This window comes from Saccostrea echinata, unplaced genomic scaffold (genome assembly GCF_033153115.1).
Source record: "Saccostrea echinata isolate AGI-Se365-2 ecotype Australia unplaced genomic scaffold, CSIRO_AGI_Sech_v1 ptg000054l, whole genome shotgun sequence".
Classification (NCBI taxonomy): Eukaryota; Metazoa; Mollusca; class Bivalvia; order Ostreida; family Ostreidae; genus Saccostrea; species Saccostrea echinata.
The window spans coordinates 3578691-3600318 of NW_026889803.1; the positions used below are offsets into that span (position 1 = coordinate 3578691).

General features: G+C 33.1%; 1 protein-coding gene across 2 annotated transcripts; it reads right to left on the bottom strand.

Annotated features, from left to right (window-relative positions):
• Nucleotides 1-1444: 1444 nt before the first annotated feature.
• On the bottom strand, nt 1445-21102 carry LOC133171536 (uncharacterized). 2 transcript variants are annotated; one of them, XM_061306302.1, is made up of 5 exons: nt 20752-21102; nt 16070-16258; nt 15793-15887; nt 3104-3188; nt 1445-1752 (listed from the first exon to the last, which is right to left on the bottom strand). In XM_061306302.1, exons 2-5 carry the CDS (start codon nt 16254-16256, stop codon nt 1604-1606), a joined length of 516 nt encoding a protein of 171 aa, XP_061162286.1. In that variant the 5' UTR covers nt 16257-16258; nt 20752-21102; the 3' UTR covers nt 1445-1603. The 2 variants fall into 2 exon arrangements, with proteins under 2 accessions (XP_061162286.1, XP_061162285.1); XM_061306301.1 differs by having other exon boundaries at nt 15793-15890; nt 20752-21101.
• Nucleotides 21103-21628: the final 526 nt, after the last annotated feature.

A 21628-nucleotide genomic window follows, 5' to 3' on the forward strand; every position in this document is an offset into this window, starting at 1 on the left:
AGGGCATATACATGTGATATAAGTATAGACTTCCTTTCAGTAGAGATTGTTTTCTTTGATGTATATTTATTATTGAAAATTTCTTGATAAAGCTCTTACCTTACCGAAAATTCATTTATAGAGCTTTTACCTTACCTACGATTTTGAAACAAACCATAAACTTTTGAGGAATCGGGGATTATAGGCCTTATGGCTGAGAATTATTTAAACTTAATAGATATTTGTGGCCTTTTGGAAGATATAAATAAATGTAAAAGCGCCTTGGTTGAAGAAAATGATAAATATTATATTAACTAAAATTCACTGGAAGAAAAGGCAAGATATTTCATCCACCATGAAAGATAAACAAGTTTTACTGCATGATAACATATCAAGATTATTAATCTTTATGAAAAAATGGTTTATTATGACTTAGTCAATAATAAAGATATGTGATTTAGCTCTGAACCTCTGATACTCAAGTGCAGAGAAGATTTTTAAAGGATAAATGCATTTTCACTTTATATGAATAGAGCCCAGTCTAAACTCCAGAATCCACGTACCAAGGGCCATGAATTTCACGATTTTGGAAGAATCACGATTGCTCATTATAAATATGCACTTAGGTTCTCTGTTATACTCAAGAGCAGAGAAGAATTTCAAAGAATGCATGCATTTTCACTACATGTATATGATCAATAGAGCCCCGCCCTAATTCCAGAACCCCTGACCCATGAATTTCGCAATTTTTGCTTATTATAACCATACACTTAGTTTGTCTGCTATATATGCAGGGGAGTGAAGATTTTCAAAGAATTTATGCATTTCACCATATGATCAATATGACCCCACCCTAACTCCAGAATTAAAATTCAATTTTTTTTTAATATTAGAATTCAAAAAAAAAAAAAAAAAAAAAAAAAAAAAAAAAATCAGTAAATAAAAACAAACTGACAAATGACTAAATTGCCTTTAAAAAGGTTTTTAAAAAACGTCCTAAGCGAGACTCGAACTAAAACTTACCGTCATGACAATTTATATTGCCACTTAATTAAATAATGATCACATATTTAGAGAGGGAAGCGGGACATGACATACATGTAGGTCTTACGTAAGCGATAGCCCAAACAAAGGTTTGTTTTACCGATCTCAATGCAGTGTTAACAAATTCGGAGAGAAAATCCATCCACATTCTAAACAAATTCCGCTATATTTTCAGATAACATATTTAATGACTAAATAAGGATAATAATTAAACTAAAGAAAATTATTACAACAAAAGCAATATTCTTTGTAACTTTGAAATATTATACATACCCTGCAATCATGATTAACTCAGGTACATGTACTTATATGGAAGTCAACTCTGTAGACAATTACATTCAAGAAAAAGTCTATAAAGTAATAGTTCAAAACAAAGCCTTTCTTGTGAAAAATTAAACAATTATTATAATTACCAGTATTTTTTTTACAACAAAGTAAAGATTTTATTTTCAACACTTTTTTTATTACAACAAAAGATTTGTATTTTCAACATAATATGAAATAGGCTTCATTAAAAAAATGAAGAATGCTTAAATCTTTGAAGGGGTGAAAACATTCAAGGTTCACTTCACTCCTGTTTCTAAGTGACGTCATTGCCATTCATTATACACGAGCAATGACAACACATTCTTAGTATGTGTCTCTGTAATAATCGGAGGTACCTCCTCTTTGGCATATTGGCACTGTCTGCAAGTAGAGGATTTCCCTCGTTTAATTCCGATGGTCGATCTGAAATAAAATCAACATCTCTACTAACTGCACAGATGCTTTAGCATACAAAAATGTAACTTCCGGTATATTACAGTTTATGCTTTACACTAAGTAGGACTTTAATTCTCTTTTGATATTTTTATAAAATTACTCGTCAAACATCATCTCATGAATTGTAAAATTTCAAGATATCGCACACAGGTGTATTCTGTGAACAGATCATTGCGGGATAGGTATTAATATTGGTGTACATTTCATATATACACCACCGGGTGCCCAGGAGTCGTGCACTTAAGAGAGTAACTGTGCTAGGTGGAAGTTAAATAAAATTTTTGTATATTTCACCTGATATTTTAACATACCATGTTAAAGTCTAATTTTCTGTGTATAACCTTGAATATATTAAAGTCCATTATTCAATTCATTATCGAGGCACAAAACATGTGAAATTTCTGTCGGCCATATTTGTTTTGGATCAGTAGTCGAGCACTCGAATGTACATGATTGTAACAGCAAATATGAGGCCAAGAAAAATAAAAACAGAATTGGAACAAATTCCTAGTGACTGAAATTGCATTTTTCAACAAGAATCAATCTAATCTTTATCTTCATTTGATTTAATCATTTTATGATTGGTATTTCTAAAATAAATCACAAATTTTTCATCACTTTTTCTATACATGTATTCCTACGTAATAATTTCAGTATAATATTATAAAATCTTTATCATATCATCTTTTATAACGGCTGACTCAAGTATAAACAATTGAAAATACCCAGTGTGGCGCATGGTGAAAAATATACCGGTATTTAGAAACTGTAAAAAGCGTAGTAGTGCAGGAGCGGCTTTTGCTTGTGCATATGTATAATTAGGTATGTTTCCTGTGAATATTTTACTCTTTGTTATTGTACAGGCGCTTTCTTTGCTACTCTTTAAAAATCAGCCATGTTTAACGTAATATTGTAGCACGTGACCCAAGGTACAATGATCAACAAACAAATGGTAACGACTACTGGGCACTCACCATATACAACATTCGACAAGACACATTGCTGTCTCAAGAACACAAATCAAATTAATTAATTTTGGGAAATATGTTTTGCGATCTGTTCTCATTAACCAATGTATGGTGAAAATTAAAATGGAAGTACCATTCTCATAGATTAAAATATATGAAAAGATTGTATAGGAAAGCTGAAAGAAAGGGAAAAAAACTAAAAATCTGAATTTGAGTACAGTATTTGTTTAGATTTATTTTTTCTTGTTGTCGAATATTTGATGACGTGCAAATACTTTTATTAAAGTGTATTTTTCCCTCCTTTTAGGTACATGTTTACATTTTCTTTCTTTCCTTTATTCCATACGTACGTGTACAGTTCCTGGCTGGATAGTTATTATCATGTCGTCCTCGGTCTTTCCTGGCGTGCATTTCAGAAGTCTGATTATCGGTGTTCTGAAAAATAAGAAAGTACATTTAATTAAATGTATGTCTCTAACTTACTTTATAACTAGGGTAAAATAAATGTGTCCCTTTGACACTGTCAGATAGTAAACCTTCCACAAAAGTAAAGCCCCCCCCCCCCAATATTTACTATATAGTATTTCATCCGCATTTTAAACCTCCCCCTTAGTTTAAACGGTTTAGATTTTATGTATTCTATGTAGAATATACTCTTACAGTAAATGTTTACCTTTATGTTAATCGAGTATTGTGAGTTTCAGCTCTTTGAAATTACTGAGGATCACAAGATCTACAGGGCAACCCCAGACTTATTCCGACACATGATTGAGCTGCTGTGAAAAATGCAGAAAGAGTTCAGGGAACCAGGCTCTTGTACAAAACAAAAATAAATTAAAAAAAAAAGATTTTGACCCTAAATCGCCCCCAGGGTGAAAACTGAAATTCTGAAACCTTATTGCACAACTTCAGGACACCACCAATCATATTCCAAAAGATAAATTGGCTACTGCGAGAAATGTAAAAAAGAGTTCAAGGAACAGGCTTTTGTAGAAAAATGCTGGGGTTCTTTTTTACCCCTATTTGGCCCCCAGGGTAAAAATCAAATTCTAGGTTTTTAAAGAAAAAAAACGATGTTTTTTGACCCCCAATGGACCCTAGTGTGAAAATGAAAAATTCCGAAACTTTATTGCACATCTACAGGACACCACCGATCATATTCCAAAAGACGAGTTGGTATCTGCAAAATATGCAATAGGAGTTCAGAGAACCAGGTTTTTGTAGAAAAACGACGGATTTTGTCCCCCATTTGGCCCCTAGGATGAAAATGAAAATTCCGAACCTTATTGCAAATCTGCAGGACACTACCAATCATATTCCAAAAGATTAGTTGGCAACTGCAAAAATGTTTGATGAGTTCAAGGAACCAGGTTTTTGTAGAAAAACAGGTTTTTATTACCCTCCTGGGTAAAAATGTAAATTTCGAAACCTTATTGCACATCTTCAGTACACCATCAATCATACTTCAAAAGAGGAGTTAACTACTGCGAAAAATGTAAGAGGAGTTCAGGGAACCAGAATTTTGCCCCAAGGGTAAAAATTAAAAATTCAAAACCTGTTTGCATATGTTCAAGGCACTACCAATCATATTCCAAAAGATGAGTTCTAATGTCAGCTTACTTAAAATGTAAAAGAAGTTTAAGGAAGAAGATAGTGTGACAGACGGACGGACCAGGATTACAACAATAAACCCGAACTTTCTTTAGAGAATGCGGGTATAAATAACTTATTTCATGACAGAACACATATTTTTCCGCTCCTGTGCCATACTAGTTTACTACCAAAGATATCAAATTAATCTAGAAAAGAGAGTATTCATCATTAAACGAAACTGGAATAATGGTAATTGATGAGTCCCCTGTATCAATAAATATCGTTATCAGTGAGTAGCTGGGAAAAATATGTTTAAGTGCGCATGAAAAGAAACGTATCATAAAAGTGCAAGGATGGGTTCATTTAAAGATCATTAATTGGCATTTCGGTGAGGGAAAATTTTCTCTCTCAGAGTTTGATGGGCAAATCGATGAAATAGATTTCTATTGCGTTTCAAAAACCCCTAAAGGTCAAGAAGAAACACGCAAGCTTTCAATTTCAGGTGCCGAAAAGAACTGATACACAGTTTCATCGTTTTCTATCAGTGTCAGGAAAGAATACTGGTAAATTCTTCCAACCTCAATAGCCGACTCAAATAAATTTGGCATAGGCTTCTTTTGTAGTCTAGTTATGCCCCCGTAATCGAAGATTCGATTTTCTGCTTTTGGTTTGTCTGTTGTGTGTCTAAAAGCTTTAACCTTGCCCATAACTTTTGATTGGTTCAAGCTGGGGTTTTCATATTTCACAAGTGTATTCCTTGTGACAAAACCTTTCTGTAGGTAACAATATATTTGACCTCTTGACCTTGGAGTTTGACCCACTTTTGCAAATTTTTACCTATTTTTAACATGGACGTAACTTTTCAATGGTTAGTGCTAGGGCTTTCATATTTTACATGTGTATTTCTTGTGACAAGGCCTTTCATTGGGTACCAAAAATTTTTGAACTCCTCACCTTAATCTTAGAGTGTGACCTACTTTTGAAAACTTTAAACTTGGCCATAATTTTTGAACAGTTGGTTCTAGGGCTTATTTCACATGTGTACTACTTGTGACAAGACTTCCCCTGGGTATCAACATTTTTTACCTTTCGACCTTGACCTTGGAAGTATATTCTACTTTTGAAAAACTTTCACCTTGGTCATATCTTTGGAACATTTGATGGTAGGGCTTTCATATTTCACATATTACTTTTGACAAGACCTTCCCTTGGTTAACAACAGTTTTACCTTTAACCATGACCTTGGAATTTGACCTCCTTTCTGATTTTTTTATCTCTGAATTGTTGGTGCTACGGCTTTCATATTTTTGTGACAAGACCTTTCTTAATGTACCAACATTTAAGACCTCATGACCTTGACCTTGGAGTATGACCTTCTTAGAAAAAAACTTTAATCTTGGTCATAACTTTAGAACAATTGGTGCTAGTTTTTTTGATATTGTTCTTGTTTTTTACTTGTGCCTTTTGTATAACTTTTGAATAGTTGGTGCTAGGACTTCATATTTCACGAGTATTACCTGTGACAAGACCTTCCCTTGGGTACTACATTTTTTTACCTTTCGACCTTGACCTTGAAGTATGTTCTACTTTTGAAAAATTATACCTTGGCCATACCTTTGGAACATTTGATGATAGGACTTTCATATTTCACATATTACTTTTGACAAAACCTCCCCTTGGGTAACAACATTTTTTTACCTTTTAACCATGACCTTTGAATTTGACATCCTTTTTTAGAAATTGACGATGCTAGGGATTTCATATTTCACAAGTGTATTGTTTGTGACAAGACCTTTCTTGAGGTACCAACATTTTAGACTTCATGACCTTGACCTTGGAGTATGACCTTCTTTAGAAAAAACTTCAACCTTGGTCATAACTTCAGAACAATTGGTGTTAGGGTTTTTATATTCTGCTTGTGTATTACTTGTGACCTTTCTTTGAGTCCCAACATTTTTTTTATCTTTTAACCTTGACCTTGGAGTTTACCTACTTCTTAAAAACTTTAATCTTGATCATAACTTTTGAACTGTTGGTGCACGGTCTTTCATATTTCACATGTATATTCCTTGTGCATCTATGTTTCACAAACACACCTTGTTTTGATTTGCAGTGGACTGGTAATGTGCATCACTTTCAGCAAATTAATTAAAAGAAGAAAAATAAGACGTAAACTTACTACTGGGTATTTAATTATGTACCATTATGTTAAGAATAATTTTACCTACTGTTATTATTTGATACATAACAATGACATGTTTTCAACAGGAGTGTGGTACCTCTGTAAGAAATAGTTATATTGAAATATTGATCTTCTACACTGTCTTTCTAATTAATCAAAGTAGCCTTTTCATCTGCGTCAAAAATTGTGTTTTTATATATCTTAATTAGATATTAATTATGAATAATTAATATCACTGTACATCATAGATGTCCACCTTACTAAAAAGCAGGCCATTTCCGGAAATATTTTTTCTTTTCTATTTTTTTTTTTTCAGAAAATTTTTTTTTAAAAACATTTAGAAAATTTTCAATAATAATTCAAAGATAATTTCATCTTCTTTAGCTTGAAGAACCAACGGATGGCGAAAAGAGGTATATATATTTTGAAGAATTTTTTAAATATATTACAATAATTTATAGATTGTTTCTGATAGACAATTTGCCTCGTTGAAATAGTTACATTTCCGTATTTCAACATGTATAATATTTAATCACAGTAATATCTAATTCGAGAGCAATTCAGTTTTGTAAACATTAATCCAATCATAACGAACTCTTAAAAAAAGCAAGACTACTTAGAAATCTTTGTATTTGTCTGTATATTTCAGTAAAGGCCCAATGTATAAAATCATTTTGGGAGAAGCTTTTTTTTTCTTCGCTTACATTCCTGTTATTAAATTAAGGAAAAGAGGACATCAAACTTTTTGGAAATACCCATAACCACATTTCTTTCCCTGGAAATTTCAACACAATATAGAAACTAAAATTTCAAAGACAATTGTTATTTTTTAATTTATTCCCCCCCCCCCCATTTTTCAACAGCGTTTTAGTAAAAGTATGTGAGAAACTGTATGTATCACATACTGATCGAATGAAATGGCATATAAATGTGCATAATACACAATTTGATCTTAAGTAATTAGGATATTTTTCAAATGAAAGATTAATACTGAGTTATGTTAGCTCTAATAAAAAATTGGAAATCTGGAAGCTTTGTAGTCGTATCCACACAATCTGTACTTTTATATAGACAGTATCTTTTTGCAGTTGACAATATTTTCAATATAGATTGTATTTCTGAGGAGTGGTCTTGAATAATGCAAGGAAAAGATAATCACACCGGGGCTAAGCTTGTTTTTTGACAGAAATTCCAATACTTTCTTCTAAATCAAGAAGTAAATTGAATTTCCAATGCTGAATACTCTCATTAAGGCAGCAAGCCTGCTGTAAGCGATATCAAGGACTATCGTGAACCCAATTTTTCAGTATTGTCTAAAGCAATGAGATGCCCAACAGATCCAAATATACACATAACAATTATTTTTATTATATTATAACACTATACATTATATATGTACGTTTATTTGAATTTAAAAACTTAAAGAAAGGAAGAGAAGGTAAAAGGTAAATTTATTAATTTCGTGTATTCTGTTTTAACACTAACGTATACATTTACACAAAATTAGGGGAAAGGGGGGGGGAGCTACATGTATAACGAAAAGTAGCCAATTCTAAAAAACAATAATGTTTTCTTTACGCACTGATACCTTTTCATTTCCATATTTTAATCTTTAAATCTCATTCTATATTTTTTTTTATACATAACGTTCAGTGAACAGTTTAATGACAAAGAACAGATGAAATCTTATAGGAAGACCATTAATTTTGCTACATTGTTTCCTTGATTAAAAATGTTTTTGAAAAGCATCTGACAATGTCTCAACAGAAGGGATTTTTGTTCACATTTTTTTCTTTCGTACGTGAACAATGAAATCTCAAAAGACGATAATTATGACAACGATCCGAAACAGTTCTCTTCGATGGCGAACCAAAAAAAAATTCTTCAAAAGATCGAAGCTAACAGTCTAGAAATATTTGAAGGAACTGAAATTGCTTTCCATTTTCGTAATGTTTTATGAATACTACATTAGCTGTCGTGGTTACATAAGTTAGAATGGTGGCACTGTATTCCTGCTGAGCGACAATTACATAGAATAACACCACTAGTGTAATATTATATTTTTCATTTCTTGGAAATAAATGTGACAATTATTACATCCAGAGGTGCGACGATCGCAAGGGAAATCTGATGAAAGCATAAACGTCATATTGTTTACAATTTTGCCTTATAAATGAACACTTTGCAAAACCCGTGTAGAAAGAGGAAACAAATAGCATCTACTCTAGACCTTGGAGAGAATGCATTTGGTATATCGAGAAGACAGCTAGCTTAGAAATCACGTCTACTATTTAGCCATTAGAGAACAAATTCAAACTTTTTGGTTATTAAACGTGAGTCTTCTCACATAAACAACTCGTAAAATTTACGCGTTATTTTACATACAAGGAGGTTGTGAAAAAAAACAAAACAAAATGTGCATAAGGAGAACATTACCAAAAAAGTCATTTTCATGGCACGCCAAATTCACAAAAATTAGATAAACATAGTTTAACAGTTGATAAACTAGGTTTGTCCATTGTAAACTATAGTTTACGAATTGTAAACTATAGTTAACGATTCGATAACCATTCTAAACTATACTTAACGATCGTAAACTATAGTTTTGAGAGATAAACTATGATTCACATTTGCCAATCATAGTTTATCGTCATAAAGTATAATTCACTCTCGTAATCTATAGTTAAGAGTTGTTGAATAAAGTTTATGAATCTAAACACCTGTTAACTGTTAATGATAGTTTTCATTCAAAATCTCGCGGCACCATTCGCTAGAGGAAAAATACTGAATGTGTATCATTGCCGTAAGTTCTATATAAAAAAGAAACATATAAACATAATTACTTAAGTATTTTCTCTTCTTGATAATCTTAAATTTATGTCAAGCTTTCAACAACTCTTTTGATACCAGCAATGCTCAGTCATTTTTGTTTGATCAGCGCCAGAGTTTGGAAAGACAGCAAGGATAAATGTCAGTGATTTATTCCGTTGCTGATGAAGAAAAATTTGATTACAAACCGTCAAAATGCATTTTTAAAACATACATTTTAATCAATAATTTTCCTGTCATTTTCTTTTTATTTCCCAATAGATTTGCTTGAAAATGAAAGAAAATTTACTTTTAATGTCATCAAGTATATACTGAGTATTTAACAACCAATGAAAATAGTCGTTGTATAGCTAAGTCTTATCATACTACAATTAACTTATCTATAACTTACAGACAAAACTATTGTTAACTATAGTTTTGATCGTAAACTATACTTTAATTAGAGTCGTGAAATATAGTTTTACAGCATGTATAACGAAAAGTGGACAATGCTAAAAAACAAAACCAATAATGTTTTCTTTACGCACTGATACCTTTTCACTTCGACATTTTAATCTTTAAATCTCATTCTACATTTTTTAATACGTAACGTACAAAGTACAGTTTAATGACAAAGAGAAGATGGAATCTTATATGAAGACCATTAATTTTGCTACATTGTTTCCTTGATTAAAAATGTTTTTGGAAAGCATCTGACAATGTCTCAACAGAAGGAATTTTTGTTCACTTTTTTTTTTTCGTACGTGAACAATGAAATCTCAAAAGACGATAATTATGACAACGATCCGAAACAGTTCTCTTCGATGGCGAACCAAAAAAAAATTCTTCAAAAGATCGAAGCTAACAGTCTGGAAATATTTGAAGGAAACAAAATTGCTTTCCATTTTCGTAATGTTTTATGAATACTACATTAGCTGTCGTGGTTACATAAGTTAGAATGGTGGCACTGTATTCCTGCTGAGCGACAATTACATAGAATAACACCACTAGTGTAATATTGTGTTTCTCATTTCTTTGAAATAAATGTGACAATTATTACATCCAGAGGTGCGACGATCGCAAGGGAAATCTGATGAAAGCATAAACGTCATATTGTTTACAATTTTGCCTTATAAATGAACACTTTGCAAAACCCGTGTAGAAAGAGGAAACAAATAGCATCTACTCTAGACCTTGGAGAGAATGCATTTGGTATATCGAGAAGACAGCTAGCTTAGAAATCACGTCTACTATTTAGCCATTAGAGAACAAATTCAAACTTTTTGGTTATTAAACGTGAGTCTTCTCACATAAACAACTCGTAAAATTTACGCGTTATTTTACATACAAGGAGGTTGTGAAAAAAAACAAAACAAAATGTGCATAAGGAGAACATTACCAAAAAAGTCATTTTCATGGCACGCCAAATTCACAAAAATTGGATAAACATAGTTTAACAGTTGATAAACTAGGTTTGTCCATTGTAAACTATAGTTTACGAATTGTAAACTATAGTTAACGATTCGATAACCATTCTAAACTATACTTAACGATCGTAAACTATAGTTTTGAGAGATAAACTATGATTCACATTTGCCAATCATAGTTTATCGTCATAAAGTATAATTCACTCTCGTAATCTATAGTTAAGAGTTGTTGAATAAAGTTTATGAATCTAAACACCTGTTAACTGTTAATGATAGTTTTCATTCAAAATCTCGCGGCACCATTCGCTAGAGGAAAAATACTGAATGTGTATCATTGCCGTAAGTTCTATATAAAAAAGAAACATATAAACATAATTACTTAAGTATTTTCTCTTCTTGATAATCTTAAATTTATGTCAAGCTTTCAACAACTCTTTTGATACCAGCAATGCTCAGTCATTTTTGTTTGATCAGCGCCAGAGTTTGGAAAGACGGCAACGATAAATGTCAGTGATTTATTCCGTTGCTGATGAAGAAAAAATTGATTACAAACCGTCAAAATGCATTTTTAAAACATACATTTTAATCAATAATTTTCCTGTCATTTTCTTTTTATTTCCCAATAGATTTGCTTGAAAATGAAAGAAAATTTACTTTTAATGTCATCAAGTAATATATATACTGAGTATTTAACAACCAATGAAAATAGTCGTTGTATAGCTAAGTCTTATCATACTACAATTAACTTATCTATAACTTACAGACAAAACTATTGTTAACTATAGTTTTGATCGTAAACTATACTTTAATTAGAGTCGTGAAATATAGTTTTACAGCATGTATAACGAAAAGTGGACAATGCTAAAAACAAAAACAAAACCAATAATGTTTTCTTTACGCACTGATACCTTTTCACTTCGACATTTTAATCTTTAAATCTCATTCTACATTTTTTTAATACATAACGTACAAAGTACAGTTTAATGACAAAGAGAAGATGAAATCTTATAGGAAGACCATTAATTTTGCTACATTGTTTCTTTGATTAAAAATGTTTTTGGAAAGCATCTGACAATGTCTCAACAGAAGGAATTTTTGTTCACTTTTTTTTTTTCGTACGTGAACAATGAAATCTCAAAAGACGATAATTATGACAACGATCCGAAACAGTTCTCTTCGATGGCGAACCAAAAAAAAATTCTTCAAAAGATCGAAGCTAACAGTCTAGAAATATTTGAAGGAACTGAAATTGCTTTCCATTTTCGTAATGTTTCATGAATACTACATTAGCTGTGGTGGTTACATAAGTTAGAATGATGACACTATTCCTGCTGAGCGACAATTACATAGACAGTATAACACCACTAGTGTAATGTTATTTTTCATTTCTTTGAAATAATTGTGACAATTATTACATCCAGAGGTGCGATGATCGCAAGGGAAATCTGATGAAAGCATAAATTAACATTTGCTATCGTCATATTGTTTACAATTTTTCCTTATCAATGATCACTTTGCAAAACCTGTGTAAAAAGAGGTAACAAATAGCATCTACTCTAGACGTTGGAGAGAATGCATTTGGTATATCGAGAAGACAGCTAGCTTAGAAATCACGTCTACTATTTAGCCATTAGAGAACAAATTTCAAACTTTTTGGTTATTAAACGTGAGTCTTCTCACATAAACAACTCGTAAAATTTACGCGTTACAAGGAGGTTGTGAAATAAAAAAATGAGCATAAGGAGACGTTACCAAAAATGTCTTTTTATCTAAAAAATTTTATTTACAAGAAAGTATAGGAAATAATGCACTCATTATTAATTCATAAATGGTACTCATCCATGAAAATATCATTACTTTATCTACATCAGGAAAATGCGTGCATATAATGATTTCATTACTTTATTTTGGTCAAACATAATGTTAGAAATACTTCACTTGTTTCATATTGCGTCATTTACTGTAGATTTCCGTGTATTTTATTTCAAAGGGCAGAACTACATTAAACTTATCAAATTAGAACCTCTCAGTTAACAGTGTCTAGAATTTCTTTAAGAAGAAATCAGTCAATTTTTTTATATAGACTGAAATTTATGTGGTACGGTTACCGATTCACTTTAGAATTAGATCGTTCCAGCAAAATGTTTTGGGACAACAGCGAAGCGCAACTAGGTCCTTCTTGACGCCTGTTTCTGGTTTTCATTTTCCATAATTTTATACGAGTTTTTCTTGGTATTCAAGAAACTGGAATGGGTACAAAAAGATATTAGAAATAATGATTAAATAATTTCATAGTATTTACCGCCGACACGTCGGTTAATCGTGTCTTTTCGTATTCCTTCAAGACATTTAGGTATTAAACTATTACCATTAGAATTCGTAAATGGAAACCGTTCTTAAACCATCTCCCAAGTTAAGACAAAATCGATTCAAGGTATCCTAGGAAGGTTAACTGTCGATTTTCGACTTTCGACATTGAAAGGTCGAATCCAAAAATATTACCTCCATTAATTTGTATTACGTTTTCATGATAGATAACAAGGATTAGTGTAACATGTGACAAGTGTGGAGTGTCAACTCACCGACTTAACGGAAATCAATATACATCAAGGAATTACGTAAATAAACAAAAACAAACAAACAAAACAAAGAGACACTATAGTTTTACATTTTGGATGTTTACAGGAACAGTACAATCTTTTGGGATTTTAATTGATAGACCCTTTGCAACATTGTTATCATCTGTGTACAACAGTTATTTCTGTTCACCAATACTTCATTGTCCTTAAAAGAAATATGGCAGTTACTACAATGAAAATGAACTATTAGAGATAAACTCAACATCATAGAACTAGATAAACTCAATATGTACATCTTTATGTGATAAATGTCTTTAAAAATCCCCAAAACATTTTTCATTAGTGTTCGAACTTCCTTAAAGAAAAGAAAGTAACACAATTATGAACAATTCCGTCACGTGACTGTTAGGGACAAAAAGTGTTGTGGCTAATTGTGTTGAATCTCATTTTATTATACACATAGAAACGTTTCTATATAGTGTGGCAATCAAACGAAGAATGAACAAAGGGAATATGAAATGAGATAGCTAATCGAGTGACCTTATCTCTAGATCCAATGACTGATCGAATAAGCTTAATTTTAGGTTGCCATAAAACCGTACAGCAATCATCTCTCGCAACTTCAGAAATATACCATATTGAATTAGCGCTGGACTCCATTCATCTGAATCTAATGGCATTGTAATTAATATATTTTCTTTTAATACCAAATAGAAATGTCTACGTATACAAATGAAAAATAAGATGAGATTAACATTTGCAACATGAAATTGTATAAAATACCAGCTATTGATTCGGTGCTAATATACAATGTTATGCATATACTGGTGCAAATCCAAAGCTACATATGAAGAAAACGAATATAGGCATTCAATTTGTAGTCATATTGAATCTTTCATAAAGCTTCAAGCATATAAATTTGAGTAAATTAAAAGTTGATTTTGGATTGGAAATGACAGCTTTAAACAGATAGGAAATAGAAAAGGTGTCAATAGATAGGGTTTATAAGGGGTATTAAAAGATACTCTGTAGGCAGGGAGTCAATACATAGGGTATAGACAGGGGGTCGTTAGATACAGTACAGACAGGTGTCAACAGATAGAGTACAGGTAGGGTGTCAAAATATAGGGTACAAGACTTGGTATCAATAGATAGGGTATAGACAGGGAGTCAATAAAAGGGGTACAGAAAAAGTGATAACAGATAGGATACAGACAGGGTGTCTATAGATAGGGTACAGGGTGTCAATAGATAGGGTACAGTGTTTCAATAGATTGGGTATAGACAGGATGTCAATAGATAGGTTAGGGGCAGGGTGTCAATACATAGCATAGGACTTGGTGTCAATAGATCGGGTATAGACACGGTGTCAACAAATAGGGTACAAACAAGTCACTAGACAGTGTACAGACAGGGTGTCATTAGATATGGTATAGACAAGATGGCAATAGATAGGGTTAGACAAAGTTTCAACAGATAGGGTACAGACAGGATGTCAATATATAGGTTACAGGTAGGGTGTCTTGGTATCAATAGATCGGGTATAGACACGGTGTCAACAAATAGGGTACAAACAAGTCACTAGACAGTGTACAGACAGGGTGTCATTAGATATGGTATAGACAAGATGGCAATAGATAGGGTTAGACAATGTTTCAACAGATATGGTACAGACAGGATGTCAATATATAGGTTACAGGCAGGGTGTCAATACATTGGTACAGACTTGGTGTCAATAGATCGGGTATAGACACGGTGTCAACAAATAGGGTACAAACAAGTCACTAGACAGTGTACAGACAGGGTGTCATTAGATATGGTATAGACAAGATGGCAATAGATAGGGTTAGACAATGTATCAACAGATAGGGTACAGACAGGATATCAATATATAGGTTACAGGTAGGGTGTCAATACATAGGGTACAGACTTGGTGTCAATAGATCGGGTATAGACACGGTGCCTATAGAAGGATAAAGACTTGGTGTTAATAGATAGGGTACAGGCACAGTCCCAGTGGACAGGATATAGACAGGATGTCAATAGATAGGGTACAGACAGAGTGTCAATAGATAGGGTACAGGCTGTCAATAGATAGAGTACAAGTACCGTGCCAGTAGACAGGGTACAGACTGGATGTCAATAGATAGGGTACAGAGAGGGTGTCAATAGATAGGGTACAAACAGGTTGTCAAAAGATAGGGTACAGGCACAGGGTACAGGCAAAGTGCGAGTAGACAGGGTGTAGACACGGTGTCGATAGAGTACAAGCAGGCTGACAAAAGCTAGATGAGTATAGAATTATTTCCCTTTGTATGTTGACACATTTGGAATAGCACCTCTAGGTAAAGAGCATTTTCTTTTTGCAACATATATTTAATCTTTTACTGTAGGTTAATAAAAAACAAATACTGAATTTTTTTCAAATCAACACAGTTATATACACTTACATTACCGTGTATGTTTTCCTGGGATCCATTGATTTCCCTTGTGTTCAGTTCTATCATTTCTTCTTTTAGTTCTTTGTTGAGATTCATCCCATATTCTTCTTAGTATATATAACGTTGTATAAATAAAATTAAAACTTCATTTCATGCCGTCCACTTAATAAAATACTCATTTAAATTGTGAATAATAATTTTTTAAAATCAAATTAAAATACATTACGTTATAAATTATTAAGCAAAAGAAGACGTTAAAGAATTTTCTATAAATAGGCCTAGTTACCATTTAAGCTGTTCTCTCGTTCTTGTGCAAGGTACTCCTGTTTCGCATTTTTGATGACGTCACTTATGAAGTTATCAATCTGTTCTGCAATTAGCTCCTCCTTTGTGGGTGCATCCCACGATAGCTTAAGTTTGGCTTTGTTTTTTCGGCGTTTTGGTTTTGGGGAAGTCAGACTATTAAATGACATCGCTGAAAGTATAAATAAAATGTCTATTTCATAAAGGCTGAAAACCACAAGCTGCGCACGATGAAACTTCCAATATTAAAATCGATTTTCTTTTAAATATCAAAGAAAAATCTCAAGTGAAGACAAAAAGGCTTTTATTTGAATAAGAAGTATTTTTGTAATAACATAAAAAAGCAAATGTATTAAATCATCCACTCGATAGAAATGAAAATTAGATCATTTCATCAAGTAATATATACTGGAAAAAATAGCTAGGCGATACAAAGACATCAGAGCAGCCATGTTATAATTTTGATCACTCCAAGAATTGAAAAGAACAGACACACACTCATTTTTTTGCCAGATTAGACTTATTTTGAAATGTTTCTGAAATTAGGATTTACAGAGGTCAGGGAGCCTTTTAGATGTGATGAACTAAAAAAGTACAAGGGTATCATTCAGTATTGTAGCAACCAATGCCTATTTTGTTTAAACCAGTTCCCTCAGGGATAAAAAATTGTATATAAAATATATAAATAAGTATTTCATAAGAGTTGTAGATCATTCCCAAAGAATGCATGGAGGTAAACGCTGACAATTTACTAAAAGCCATCGAGTACATGACAAATTATCTTTGACAGTTGATTTTTTTTTTAATTAGTAGCGATACCCCTTTTACTTGATTGTTTGACACAATGAATCAAGAGCGCATAAATATCTTTCCCGTTCATTTGAATTGATCAAGAGGCCACATTAGAAGTAATGATTGCTATATTCAAGTCAAAGTGTTTTCAATAGTCTTTATTTGTATGCCTTTGTTTGGCTGATTAACTCAAACGTCTACAACACTAAGTATCGATTTCTCAAAGGACCAAAACACTTATTAATGAGGTATATGCTATAAGTTAGAGGTTCCTCATGCTCTGTGTATCCGTGATAACCTTCTCAGACTGAACATTAATATTGCATTCGATATGGATTTTCTGTCCCACAAACAAATACAGCGTAAAAAGTGATTACATGAAAGCGACATAATTTTCAGAAACACACTTCATGCAGTGACGTTTATAGCTCTGTAATACTGCGTAGGTATTATCAAGCAGGAAGCAGCAATAAATACAGTTTTGAGACGACCTATGAAGAATTACTGGGGGGGGGGGGGGGGCACACACTGTTGGGAAATTAAGAGTTGAGAAACTTTTGCACCTTTGATAATATACCCATAATAATACTTGTACCTAGTTGCCTCCATCATCACACCTCTTGGATCCAAAAGACTCCCGCCTACTTTGCCATAAAATCAAAATATGTCACTGTAAACGGTATTTTATATATATATATTAAATGGGACAATTAAGAAAAATACCATCGATGTCTGCAACTTTCAAAGTTGCCACGGAAAAACAGAGCAACCGAAAACCGATAGGGATAAAAATAAGATGATTATTGAGGCATTTAACGGCAAAGTTGATGATTCAGAGCTCTTATGTGAAATAAATCTCCTAGGAACATTAATATTATAAGATGCCCATGGGCCTCGAGGCTCACCTGAGTCACCTTGGCCCCGCTAAAGATTTTTTTCTGCTCTTCATTCCAGTAAAAAAAAAAAAAGACCCCATATTATGACTCCAAAATACCCTCAAGAGGTTATGATAAAGTTGAATCCACACACCGGAATGCTTCAATTTCAATATGATAAACATGGCTCTGATGTATGATCAAAATAAAGCCCCACCCTAACCCCAGGACCCCTATCACAGGGGGTCATGAATTTCACGTTTTGGAAGAATAACTCCTTCTCATCATAACATTGCTCTTAGTTTCTCTGCTAAATACTCAAGAGTAGAGATTGACTGATTGATTGTATGTTTTGTTTTTACGTCCCGTTCGAGAATTTTTCGCTCTTATAGAGACGTCAAGAGCAGAGAAGCACATTCATTTGTCAAAGAATAATGCATTTTCAATATATGATCAATCGAGCCCCGCCCTAACTCCGGAATCCCTGAATTTCAAAATTTTGAAAGGTCAAGAAGCCCTTGCTCATAATAACCATGCATCAAGTTTCTAAGCTAAATATTCGAGAGCAGAGAACATTTTCTTAAAGAATTAATGCATAATCCCTACATGTATATGATAAATGGAGCCTCACCTTAACTCCAGAACTCCTGCCCCAAAGGGGCAAATTTCACAATTTTAGAAGAGGCACTCTTCCTCATTATAACCATGTATAGTTTGTCTACTAAATACTCGAGAGGATAGAGGATTTTCAAAGAATTAATGTATTTTCACTGTATATTCTATAGAGCCCGACTCTAACCTCAGAAACCTCTGATCCAGGGGCCATGAATTTCACAATTTTGGAAGAGGTGTCTTTGCTAATCATATCTTTGCACTTAGTTTGCTTGTTAAATATACAGGTTGAGAGAAGATTTTTGAAGAATTGATGAATTTTCACTATATTATCTATAGTCCCCTGCCCTAACACCAGAACCCCTGGTCATGAATTTCATAATTTTTGTGGAGGGCTAAATTCTTATTACAATCATGCCCACAGTTTGACGACTTGATGTCCAGGAGTAAAGAAAAAGATTTTTAAAAATTTCATTAATTATGGTGGTTTTAGCCCCACCTCTCAGGCCCCAGATGGACAGGGGCCATGGAATTCACAATTTTGTTTTTCATCACCTGTGGATGCTATATGCCAAAATTGGTTAAAACTGGTTGTTCAAATGTTAATGCACGACGACGAATGAAAACAGACACCAATAGGTTTGGTCACAAATTTAAGCCCCACCCAGGGTCAAGAATTAAAGAAAGGTCTATTCAACTTAGGTATGTTTCCATATCAAAATGATTGTGTGGTTTTGCTACTCTTGAAAAGATTTTTTTTTCAAATTCCCTTTAAAACTTTGCTACCTATCGTTGCCCCACCCTAACCTGGGGGCCTTGATGTGATAAAATATTAATGTACAATATTTGACAAAGATTCCATAAAAATATAACTAATCATGTCCCTGCTGTTATGGAGAACAAGACTTAATTTTTTCTATATATTCATATGTTAACCTTTGATCCCCTATTGCCGACTCATCCCCCCCCCCCCCCCCGAGGGAACCATGATTTGTTCAAAATCAAATGTACACTATCTGAGGATGCTTCCATTTCAAGGATTTATTATGGTCCTGCTGTTCTTAATAAAAAAATTTTGAAAAAATTACATATATTCCCATGTAAAACTTTGATTCCCTATTGTGGCCAAAATCTAGCCCTGGGGCCATGATTCGAAGAAATTTGAATTTAAACTACCTCAGGATTTTTCCATATTAATATGACTCATCATGACCCTGCAGTTCTTAAGAAGAAGATTTCTAAAGATGTTTCCTATATATTCCTTTGTAAAACTTTGATCCCTGTTGACGCCCAATCCTACCCCGGGTACCATTATTTGAACAAACTGGAATCTACACTACATATGTCTGAGGATGTTTCCATATTGATATGGCTTATCCTGTCCCTGATGTCCTCAAGAAGAAAATTTTTGAAGATTTTTTCCTATTTATAAATTTCCATGTAAAACTTTGATCCCATATTGAAGCCCCAACCTACATGTATCTGCGTTGTTCAGTTGAACAAACTTGAGTCTACACTATGTAAAGAACCTGTCATATAAGTTTCATAATATTTACACAATGGTTCTCGAAAAGAAGACTTTAAAATGATGCAACAAAATTTGTACTAATTCTTAATTATCTCCCTTGAAAAAGGGCGTGCCTTTTCATTTGAACAAAGTTGAATTCCATGTACCCGTGTATGCTTTGTGTCAAGTTTGTAGAAATTTACACCGTGGTTCTGGAGAAGTCGAGAGTGTAAAAAGTTTACAGACGACAGACATCAGATGACATACACGTAGACGCCGAACACTCTTCGATCAGAAAAGCTCACTTGAGCCTTTGACTCAGGTGAGCTAAAAGGTTAATGCATTTTCAATAAACGCTGTTTACATAGAACGTTAGTAGGAAAGACTGCAATATTAATCATTTTTCTCAGTATTTTTCAGTTTCATAGTCAGTAAAAGAACCAATGTATACATGTAAGTAATGAACGTAATTATGATAGATGTTCAGTTTAACATGTATTCTGAGTTTACCTAGGCTGCTGACACCTCACTGAACCCAGTGATCACTGATCAGTATTATAATGTCACTAATACGCCAACGACACATTATGAAAATAGAATATTCTCAAATAAGGGCTATTGATACATGTACGTGTATTCCTTATCTATATTCACTGAATATGCATCATGTTTGCACAAATTCGCTACAAAATTGTTTTGCAGAAAAATAAATCAAGTTTCTCTATTAAATATTAAAATCATTTTCAAGTCGCCCGTAAATTAAAGAAAATTCCAAATAGATGCTGTCATCTGAATACATGTATCTGGATAGCCATGTTTATTTAATTACGAAAGACAGAAACCCCACCTTAATTTAATTAAGTGAAATAGAAACCTCACCTTATCTTTGCTCGGCGACAATCCTTTACAGAATAAATTCCTGTTATTAAAGCAGGAAAATTTCTTGAACCTGGACTTGTGTGCGAGTATTCGATATATAATTAATAACCAATCGATCAGTGTTAATGCAGGAGGACTGTTAAAATTGGTAAAAGCATCAAAACGACAGTAACCGACACTTATCTATCTGTAATGTTACGTAGCGATTGTCAATTAGAAGTTCGGTCCACCATTGTGGTCCTCTTAAGAACAGCTTCAATTTGCCGCTTCAGTACACCGATATCGAGAAAATATGTATTTTTGAAACTTCCCTCTGCAAGAAAATCAGGCAAATGGTCTTTAAAAAGTTGTCAGAGCGATTGTGTGGATTTACTGTATTGATTAGTCTTTTCTGATGACATGTTTTCGCGGAGGAAATTTACGAACAGTCGTGGTTTCGGTTGTTAGTAATCCCATTTGATGCGATAGTTAATGAAGATGTACTATCAGCAATCAGATGTACCGCAGTAAATTAACATTCTCAATACTCTCTGTTATCTCGTTAATCTTCTGATTTGAGGTTTCAGATACTGATACCTTCATGCAAAATAGGAGCAGTTGCTTATTTCATGCTTGATTAGAGTATCAGGTTTTAAATTTTGAATTTTCTGGGTGATGGTAAGTTCAAAATTTACTTATGTTCTAAATTTGTCATTTACTTCCACCCAATAAATTCAAAGTTTGCAACATAATAATATCTTGGTCTGAAACCTTTCAAATCTACAATCAAAAATCCACAGGAAAACTTGATTGAAACTCTCAATTCTAAACTGATCGAACTCTCTTCTACGTATGGGTCATAAAAAAAATGCAATTGTTGACTAGCATACAAATCATG

What these genes read in the sequence shown, in the direction of transcription:
- LOC133171536 (XM_061306301.1), bottom strand. Translation starts at nt 16,256, where the DNA reads ATGTCATTTAATAGTCTGACTTCCCCAAAACCAAAACGCCGAAAAAAC. An exon ending in ACGAGAGAACAGCTTAAATG is followed by an intron (nt 15,891 to 16,069) that starts GTAACTAGGCCT and finishes ATATATACTAAG; the next exon opens with AAGAATATGGGATGAATCTC. An exon ending in AGGAAAACATACACGGTAAT is followed by an intron (nt 3,189 to 15,792) that starts GTAAGTGTATAT and finishes CTTATTTTTCAG; the next exon opens with AACACCGATAATCAGACTTC.